The sequence below is a fragment of the Lasioglossum baleicum genome, unplaced genomic scaffold (genome assembly GCF_051020765.1).
Source record: "Lasioglossum baleicum unplaced genomic scaffold, iyLasBale1 scaffold1470, whole genome shotgun sequence".
NCBI classification, from domain to species: Eukaryota; Metazoa; Arthropoda; class Insecta; order Hymenoptera; family Halictidae; genus Lasioglossum; species Lasioglossum baleicum.
In genome coordinates, this window is record NW_027470529.1 from 25638 (window position 1) to 36536 (window position 10899).

The following is a 10899-nucleotide window of genomic DNA, read 5'->3' on the forward strand; positions in this document are numbered from 1 at the left end:
CTAAAGTATGCAAGTTTTAAATAAATATTAAATCACTTAACTTTTTGATTAGTTAACTTAAATTTTCTTTTTAGATTTTTATTCTGTATTTTCTGATTTTCGTCAGTATATGATATTATATCTTGAAGTACTTTTAGGCATTTTGCCAAGTAAGACTCTTACAATATAAGATAAGAATGACATGTTAAAAACGATATTGTACAACAATAGAAAAAAAAGTAAATTTTCATTATTTCGTACTTGAACAGACGGCATTCCTGCAAGGGCATTAACATAAAAATATAGAAATGATCGTTACACTCAACTCTTAACATTCAGTGCTTCGACCTTATTTTAAGTGGTAAACGGGAATCTCTTAAAAAAGGCTCTAGTAGCAAGACATGGTTAAAAAATATTTATCCTATATTCACAATTCGAGGTTAATTGTGACTTATGCATTAATTGCCAAATACGGCCAAAATATCCTTGATAAATGTTTGTACGAAATCCAAATGTCAGATGCATAACTGCACATAACCTTGCACGATACACAATTCAAGATCAGAATACACTTTTAAAGTGACAAGATTAAATCAGATCATCACAACTTCACATTTGAGAACTGTTGAACCCTGTGATGCATGGTCGTTTGCATTCTCACTATTTTTACGTATCGGAGACTCCCCCCCCGAGAACGAGATGGAACGTCTTGCCTTGAAGTAGCCCGTTCCGTGTTGTGATCTCTGACGTTTCGCAACCACTGGATCTCCCTGCTTTTCCTTTTTTCTCTCGTTTCCTCACTCGATCGAATACTCGTGTCAAACGTTATACCCAATCATACGAAACGCAGCGAGATAGCACGGACTAGAAGAAACATTTTTCGTGCATTACGTTATCACGTTTGACATTAGCCAATTTCATAACTTTCTGTCAACTCTGTTGACGATCGTCTTTATACGCAAACCTTCGCCATTTTTTTTTTCACTCTATACCGACCAATACCACGAACGTATAGTTGTTCCTGACGTGTTCACAAATAAACCTATGAAATCACAAGAGATGAAAACTTATTTTTCCGTTTCCATCATGTCCGTTAGATGGCTACATTTTGTTTTTACAAAACTCTATTAGATAAAATATAGTATTCCTTTATTTAATCCGATTACTATTTATGTGATGTATTTCTATGCATCATAGTTTCAATTATCGCGGACATTTTTTTACATGTTATCGCTATTATAATACGCATTTAATACACTCAAGTTGTTCAATGTTTTTTAAGGCTTTATTTGTACTATTATTTAAAGGGATAACATAAATATTGTTAAAGTAAAAGTGAAAAGCAATGACATTTTGAAAGAAACAATATAAAAACAAATTTATGTTACATTTTCAATTAAAAGATAGTATACAATTATGTATAACACATAGATGACACATTATAGTAAAATTTTGCTAGTTTTACATTAAAGATTATTTAAAACTATAATTAATAACGACCACGAAAATTTCCTCTACCAACCCAATTTCCACCACTTCTTCCACGTGAATTACCCATTCCGTATCCTCTATTACCACTGCCTCTGTATCCGCTATAATTGTTGTATCTTGAATATCCACTACTACTACCGCCTCCTGCATAAGAACCTCCACGATAACTACCACCTCCACGCATTATTTTTGTAGGACTACCACTGTCCGAATAAAAATCAGACAAGTATCCTCTTGGTCTTTGTGAATAAAAGCCACCACCTGTTATCTGGTCCAATTCATACCGGCAAGCATTCATTCCGCATAATGATTTGATCACATTTAATACCTAGCACAAAATTTAGATACGATTATTATAATTATAAATATCATAGATATACAATAAAAAAGATTGATATAGAATAATACTTTTTCTTCATTAGGACTTAATTCTAGAATAGTTTCTGGTTCTTTTGCAGCTTTTACGACAAGACTTTCTAATGCTGGTCGTAAAGCTACTATCGCTGCTGCATGACTAGGATTCATATCTAAATTAATCCAATTATCCAGTTTTACTATATTGTCGACGTACTCAACCTTCCGAGAACCAAATAATAATAGATGAATAGGTGATACCATGGTCATTTGTTTACAAGATACTGCTCTTGTACGAATCTACAAATAAAAATAAATGATTATTATTCTAATGTCAGATTAATATTATTATAATTATCAAATTTGTTAAATGAAGAAAATAATAATCTTACCTTTTCTCCAAATACAAAAAATGGAAATGGGAAATTTTGTTCAAAGTTACTGCAATTAACTGATGTTTTATGAATTAATGCAGCTTTAGATTCAGTAGTAAGAACTTTTTCTTTTCTCTTTATGATAGCAAACATTCGGGTAAAGACCCATACATAATAATGCCGTAATTGTATCCAAACGAACATCCGCACCAGCTTGATAATTTAATGGTGTAGGGCAAAGAGTTTCTTCAGGAAATCCAGCACTTTGCAGAAGTGCTTGCAATTGATTCTACATACAAAAAAATTCATATACTGTTTATTGATACATTACCTTACAGTATATAAAAAACTAATCATCTATATTTACCTTAGCCTCCCATGTTACTTTCAATGTAGCCATACTTAAATTTTTGGAATCACAGAACATTTGTTCCGCATACTCTCCACCACCTCTAGCTTCTTCCCATGCTTGGAAAGCATGTAACATTGCAACGTGATCGCTATATCTTGCACCAGCAAACCACTTTTGTTGTACAGATAATCGTCTTACATCAGGTCCCATATTATACACTTCTGGAAATGTTGTACTATTCGCAGCCATTGTTGAAAGTGCATCACCAACACAAAATATACAACCTAGAATTATCATCTTGCCTAAACGTGGCTCTATTGGTAATCGAGCCAATATTTTACCAAGAGGCGTTAACTCGTTGTTTTCATCCAAGCATTTCATCTCTAAAATAAAATAAAATATATAGTTTTAAATAGTAACGACAAATGTTTACGTCAATAAAAAATATACCTCGTAATATGACTTCAGCTTCAATTACAGCATCTATTGGTGGTGGTTCAATTGCTTTTGATAAAAAATTTTCCAATACTCCCTAATCTCAATAATTTAATACTCAATGCTAACTCGTGTAAAGGTGTTCTAAACATTTCTGGGGTCATATGTTCATCCATTTTATCAAATCGTGCTTTAGAGCACAAATGGAAACAAAATCCTGGTCTAACACGACCTGCTCGACCTTTTCTTTGTTCTAAGTTTGTTTTACTAGCCCAAACAGTAGCATAATTCGTCATATTATTATGAGAAGTAAAAAGTTTCATTTTGGCTTTGCAAGAGTCTATTACATAAAACTACATCGTTAATTGTGATCGAGGTTTCAGCAATATTTGTTGCTAAAATAATTTTCGTTATCCCTGGTAGTACAGGATCAAAAACTCTACGTTGATCTTCTCTAGGTAATTGTGAATGCAATGGTATAATTACATAATTTGAGCCTCCATAAATGGGGTGTTGCTGTAAATGTTTCATTAATGCAAATATTAAATTCCAACCAGGTAAAAAAATTAATACTGCACCTGGAATATCTTGTTTATTAATGTATTTTAGTAAAACTTCTATTTTAGTTCAAAGCTAATCTCTTTTTCAGTAAGTTGTGCCATAGCATTCTTGGTTTGTACGCAGTACCGCGCATCGATAACTTTATTCAAATTCTCCTCTGGTTCTCCTTCCGTCGGTAAATCATCTGAATCTCGATTTTTCCGTTTCTTGGAATCCATAGGTGGTACAAAGTTTGTTAATTGTATACAATCTTCTAAGAAATATTGTTGCACGGGATACGATCTACCAGGTATTTCTATCACTGGGCAATTATTAAAATAATTACTAAATAACGTTGTATCGATCGTAGCTGACATTAGAATAATTCGCAAATCTGGATACATATGAATCATGTCACGAAGTACTACCATAATAAAATCAGAATTAACATCTCGTTCATGAATTTCATCAACAATAACATGTGATACACCTCTTAAACCACCTTCTAATTTTCTTAGAAGTACACCAACAGTGCAGAACATTATACTACCATAAGGTCTTGGTAAAAAGGATTCAAATCTTACGGAGTAACCAACAGACTGTCCTAAACTTTCACATCTTTCTGAGGCAACTCGATCAGCTACAGATACAGCAGATAGTCTTCTAGGTTGTGTAATAGCAATACTGCAAAATGCACCTTGACCTGATGCAATATAATCATCTAAAATAAACTGACACACTTGAGTTGTTTTTACCACAACCTGTGTTTCCTCGAATAATAATTATAGGATTTTCATTTATAGCATTCATTATTTCGTTTTTCATTAAGTAAACTGGTAAATTGGATCTTTCTTTAATACTCTTTCGGAGACTATCATCTTGTTGCAATTTTTTCTCGTTGTTCAAGTAATAAATCTTCTGACATTTGTTCTAAGGTCATTATAGCCAATACTCCTTCATCGATATTGCAACCAGTCCATGGATTCCAATTTTGTTGTGGTGGAGACCAACTTACTACTCCAGCTGGTTGTGGTGCAGATGAGATAAAAATCATCTAATACTTGATTTGTTAATAATGAGACAGAATAATTAGATTGACTACCCGCTCCTTTTATGAAGGCCTACAACAATTAATATTGTATGTAATAAATTGGTATTACATAGTGCAAATTGATATTTTGTAAGTTATAACTTAATATATTTTAATTAAAAAAATAGATTTATAAGAGTAATGTCAACAATAAATTACATGATTCACTGGAACAGGTTCTATATTCAAACTTAGCAGAACATCATGTATCTGACTTATCAAATCTGGTGAAATTTTAACTGGATATGGTTTTATTTGTTCTGCTTCTTTATTTTTTTTCAAAGTTCCACTAAAATGCCTCAATAACACCAAGATGATACAATTGTCGAACAAGAGACAAAGCACAACTTTTTGATGCAGTTTGTTTATTTGAACCAGTTTCACGACCAGTGATATCTGAAATTTTTATCACAATTTTTATGTAACCCGATTGTAAATATTTATTTAAAGATATAAAAACTTACTTCTCCCAAGTTGTTTTACATAAAACGTCATTTCAGCCATAAAACTCCTAAACAAAAATATTTATTATTAATATTTTATATCCATGTTTTATATCTATACATAGTATATTTAAAAAAATAGTTATAGTGGCAAATTCAACTTACCACTTGAATATATCCAAGACCACATTGGAGTACATTGTAATAAATTTATATGAGTGATTGCACCAAAACCATTATTGAATCATTTCAATTATAGTTTTTGGTTAAACAGCAGGTTCATCTGTGCACAAGAGAAAACAACACATTTCTCTTGTACCAGCATTAAGTATAAGTAAATAGTGTACTCTAAAATGGTCTTGTGGAATTTCAAATGGTATGGTAAATCATTCATGCAATTTGCTTTATATCGTGTTGAAACAAATTTTTAATACAATTGGGGACATCAAGTGGGCATCATGATATTGCAATGATAAATCCAACCCAATGTAAAAGTAAACAGCTACATTGAAACAATCCATACCTAGTATGATCTGGACCAAGTGGGGTATATTTGTAATCAGCATTAATTTTGTTAGTTTGCATAAATTGATGAAGCTTTGATTTAGCGTTTTCTATAGGTCCAATTTCCATGAATTCCAGAGTTTACATCAACATCTTCTGCATCTTCAACTTTTTTTTGATCTGCTATTCTATCAATATAAGTATAATTGCTTTGACCATGTTCATTGTAAGCTCTATATGCTTGACCTATATCATTTGGACCCATTCCATCTTGAAATACAGATCTAATTGGACTTGTAGATTCTAGCTTAATAGGTATTACATCTTGTAATTGAATGAATCCTGTATCTTTTGGAACATCATCTGCATTTACATGCCCTGCACGAACTAAGTAATTAACATAATCTTTAGCTGCATTTCCTTGAGCATCTTTTTTGTTGGTTGAATTTCCTGCACCCACATAATCAAATCCGGGTACACGCAATTCACAAAGAAATCGCTGACGATGTTTCTGTCCTATAAAATTAATAACTTTAAACTAACTCTTATTTTCATACGGCTTAAAAAAACATTTTTACAATACCTGTTGGTCGCACGTCAAATTGTGGTTCTCTGCTATTTTTTGCACACCATTGATGAAAAAAAGATTTTATATCTCCCATTTTTTTAATTTTAATAGTACACTTGGATTAAAAAACGTAGAATTCTGACCATTTATTAATCAGAACTAATATAAACCTACATGCAAGTTGACTCCAAACAACTCTACTGCTCTTATGGCGTCAAACGGAAACGGAAGTACTTGTTTGTTAGATACTATTATATGATTTCATGAATACATTGATTTATACATTTGTATGCAACTTTCACTTTATGAAATTTTTGGTAATTTATTAGTAATTAAAAACAATTTTATATAGTAAAATATGTAGAACATATAATTCCTTCTAATCAAAATAAATTAATATATTATTAAATCGAAATATTAAACACAATGAAGTTGTACCCTGTGTACTTTTTAATACAATTAACTGTACCCAATAAATTTTACAATTACTTAAAGTATCATAAAGTACAATATTACAATATTTAAAAAATTAATGGTTTATTTACAATGTGATCTAATTGGTACATTAATTCATGTATGTAATGATAATTCGTATTATAATTTATAGTGAATATATATGCATTTAATATATTATAATTAAATACCAAAACGTGAAGACAGATTAAAAAATTAGTGATATACATACAAAAGAATAACATGAGACAATATCTTTCTAGTAGAACATAAGTACAATTATCAAATGTAAGTATGTAATAATGGTTACTCTTGTTGAATAGTAACCAAATTTTGTAAGAAAAATACAATTTGTTATTTTTAGAATATTGTTTGTTAATAAAATATGAATATTCAAAAGATACTTAATATTTTGGCTTACAAACTATATTAAAAAATTATACAAGGAATTTATTACAATCTTCATACTACTTTAAAAAATTATGGGTAAAGGTGTCGATACTGTGGCAAGCCCTTGATGATGGTGCAATTCTAGGACTACGAGGTGATTTATGCATTTGTGACTGTGACAATTTTGGAGTTGTTGGTGTTATTGCTAATGGTAAATTTTTCCGTAATGGCTTAGCAGGTGTTCGTACTGGTGTTCTCATTTTAGATTTACTTGCATTTGCTAATACTTGTTCTGGCAATAAAGAACTACGTAGTTCTCTCCTTTCCTCTAAATGTTCTTTAAACTGACTATATGAAGTTTCTGTAGCAGCTGAATTTTGAGACATTGAGTTTTCTTTCTTATGACTACTTTTTACATGTAGTATCCTTCTAGGAGTTTTCCTACCTTTTTACTTTTAGATCCATTTACTCCTAAACTTATATTTCTACGTTTTGCAGAAGAATTTGGTGAAGGACTAAACAGAAGTTTTCTTTTTGAAGAATTAAGTGGTGTATAGCGACGAGTACTTAAGATACCTGGTATTTTTTTTAGATGAGCTTAAGGCTTGCTTTTTAGAAGCACTTAGTGGTGCTTTTTTTAATGATTTGTCTTTTGCTTCTTTTCTAGCTTTCTTTATTGTTTCTTTCTCTTCATTCAAATGTTCCCATGATTCTTTAGATAATTCTTCTATTGACATTCCATTTATAGTAAATACTTCCCCATGCGCACTTTCATATTCCTTTATTAGATTTCTTAATTCTTCCTCAATTTTTGGTAATTTTTTCTGAATAGTTTTACGTTCTTTTTTCTTCCATTAACAATTGACCACCACGATTATAAAACCGATCTGGATTATTTGCACGTTGCAATAATTCTTTCATTTTTGTCCATAAATTATCACGTTCTTGTAAAAGATCATAAATAGATTTATTAGTCTCTCATAAAACTCTTGGATTCTTTTTACCTCTAATTCATGTAATGTTAATAGATCTTCTGTATATGTTTGTGAATTGAAATGTATAAATTGTCTCCTTTGCTGTTCACTGAATTTACATAAATCCCATAATTTAACTAGTTCAGACCTTATTTGCGATACATATTTGGAAATATTTTGCTTTCTTTTCTCTCTACATCGTTCCAATTCTGTAGTTAATGCATTTATGGTTGCCATACTGTATCCTACATAACTATTAATAAATGACTGACAAATACGTTCAGGTTCATCAAGGTACTTCCATAATGCAATTAACTCTTGCTTAATATCTTCTACATGTTCTTTAGCTGTATCCACTTTCTCTTTCAGATTATCTCTTAGTTCTCTTAATTTAGTCATATTACTACTGCTAAAGACAAAATTTTCATTGTCTTTATATACCAAATGTTCAAAATTTGATGATGGACATATACCTAAATCATCCATCATTCTAACAATTGCTCTACGCATTTCCTTAAAAATAGTTTCTAAACGATTTTTTTTCATTTTCTTGTTTTTTCAAGATAAAGTTTGAAACTATTAAGCTCTTCCTCTGAAGGTAATTTATCTTCTATATTAATTGGCTGGGTGCCTAATATTTTACAAAGGGATTTTTCCTTTACAAGTAATTCTTTCAAGTGTGCCATACGTTGCTCCTTACAGTATTGTAATTTCTGTAGATCAATGCTCAGCATTTGTTCTACTTCTTTCAATGGTAATTGTTCATATCCAAAAGTTGCAACATCTGTGCCCAATTCCTTTGTTAAAGTACTTATTTGTTTCATCAAGTCTTTAACATTGTCTATTATCATTTCTTTTTTCAACTCTGATTCTGAAACCATATCGTGCAGTAAATCATCTATATGATTGAATGCTTGTTCGCAGTATACCGAACGCGCTTCTTCGGTGAATCCTATTTCTTCCCATATTGTATGCAACTGAGATAATGTACTTCGAAGTTTTGCAACTGTTTTTTTGTATAATTGGTTCCCATTTAGACAAATCAGACATTCTTATATTTATTTTTTAAATGTTTCAATTAAAAAAATAATGCTTAGCACTTAATAATAAGAACTTTATCAAACTTGTCTTACATTTACTTTACTTACGGAGTTAAAACGCGGACGTACTACATAAAAACAAATTTTACTCGTCGTGACACGATTGACCGTTGTTCTTTTGAATTCATATTCTACAACGACGCCACTAACAAGTTTTGTAGGAACTACATTGCCTATCTATTATACCTAAATCTTTCCTGATTGGTTAATCTTTTAGAACCAATAGCATACCAGAAACTTAAATGTTTAAATAATGAGTTAAAATTTTTAAAGTATTACTTAAAATAGTAATTATTCATTATAAACGTGTGAAAACTATTTGACATTAAATTTCTTATTCTTTAACATAAATGGGAACTATTAATTTAAACGATATTTTCAAAAAAAATTTTATAAAAATTCATATTAAAAATATAAAAATTATATAATTTTCTAAACTATTCTTAATTTGACAATATATTATAGAATTATATACAACAATAAATTTTGGTACGTGAGTCAAAACAGTGTTATAAGTTCTGCTTTTATTTCAGGTTATGTCTGTTTGTAAATACTGTGTGTGTATGAAGCATTCCATGAAAAGACTAACATAAGTAATATAATTCAAAGATAAAATAAGTCTGACATAAAAAATGAGTGATGAAAAACAAAATTCACATGATGAAGTTCCAGAACTTGTTAAAAATGCTGTATTGGTACATAGCTCTCCCATTCCAATTGGAACACCTATTGTGAAAGGTTGCATAGTTTCTTTATAATATAACAAAATTAATGTTCAGAATAATTAATGATTAAATATGGTTAAATTGTGAAATAATATCAATGTATTTCAGGATATGATTGGAATAAAGGGATTGATTATCATTCTTTGTTTGACACGTACAAAAATTTTGGATTTCAAGCAACAAATTTTGGCTTGGCAGTAGATGAAATTCATAAGATGTTAAATTCTAGAAATATTCCTCTTGAAAATGAACAAATTGATATTTTAGAAGAAGATAAGTTTATAGAAAGAAAATCTTCATGCACAATATTTTTAGGATACACATCTAATATGGCTTCATGTGGTATTCGAGATACTATAAGATTCCTTGTACAACATAAAATGGTCAGTTAAGATACTTAAGGGTCCTAACTATGAATATTATTATTAATTTAAGTTTATATTTATTACATTACAGGTTGATTGCATTGTAACTACAGCAGGTGGTATAGAAGAGGATTTAATAAAATGTTTAGCACCAACATATATAGGAGATTTCCATTTAGAAGGAAAAAGTCTTAGGCAATGTGGTATTAATAGAATAGGAAATTTATTAGTACCTAATGATAATTACTGCCTGTTTGAAGATTGGGTCATGCCTATATTAGATACAATGTTAGCTGAGCAAAAGACAAAAGTATGATGCAATAAAAAGAAGTCAAACATTTCTGTCTGTTAAAAAATAGGATATTTGAAAATGTAATTTTTAGGGTACAGTTTGGACGCCATCTAAAATAATAACAAGACTTGGTGAAGAAATTGATAACGAAAATTCAATATATTACTGGGCTGCAAAAAATAAAATCCTGTGTTTAGTCCTGCATTGACAGATGGCAGTCTTGGTGATATGATGTATTTCCATACTTTTAGGAATCCAGGCCTAGTTATAGACATTCTTTCAGGTTTTAACTTATTGTAAAATAAGGTTCCCAATTTTATGTTATTAGTAATATAATTTATTTTGTTAAATAGATATTTCTAAACATTTATTATCGATAACATTTAAATATCGATATGAAGTAATATATTATATATTAAATATTATAAGTTATTTGATATTATATATATTAATTGCCTTACAGATCTTAG

The 10899-nt window shown here is 30.1% G+C and overlaps 3 protein-coding genes across 3 annotated transcripts; 1 reads left to right on the plus strand and 2 right to left on the minus strand.

Annotated features, from left to right (window-relative positions):
* Positions 1–1468: 1468 nt before the first annotated feature.
* Positions 1469–6224, minus strand: LOC143220712 (dosage compensation regulator mle-like). The gene is given in 18 exon segments (XM_076446315.1): positions 1469–1798; positions 1879–2124; positions 2217–2324; positions 2326–2487; positions 2566–2933; positions 3001–3067; positions 3069–3335; positions 3337–3606; positions 3609–4277; positions 4279–4416; positions 4418–4573; positions 4575–4646; positions 4775–4909; positions 4911–5011; positions 5080–5126; positions 5582–5676; positions 5678–6078; positions 6146–6224. Coding segments are annotated over 18 exon segments (3711 nt in total).
* An 826-nt stretch (positions 6225–7050) lies between these two features.
* On the minus strand, positions 7051–8997 carry LOC143220715 (protein regulator of cytokinesis 1-like). Its single transcript, XM_076446317.1, is given in 7 exon segments — positions 7051–7418; positions 7421–7562; positions 7564–7818; positions 7820–7951; positions 7954–8499; positions 8502–8960; positions 8962–8997. Coding segments are annotated over 7 exon segments (1938 nt in total).
* Positions 8998–9679: 682 nt separating this feature from the next.
* LOC143220716 (putative deoxyhypusine synthase) lies at positions 9680–10712 on the plus strand (the record flags this gene model as incomplete). Its single annotated transcript, XM_076446318.1, is given in 5 exon segments — positions 9680–9785; positions 9881–10155; positions 10229–10447; positions 10521–10611; positions 10614–10712. Coding segments are annotated over 5 exon segments (790 nt in total), but the record flags the coding sequence as incomplete, so codon positions are not given.
* Between the last annotated feature and the right edge of the window lie 187 nt (positions 10713–10899).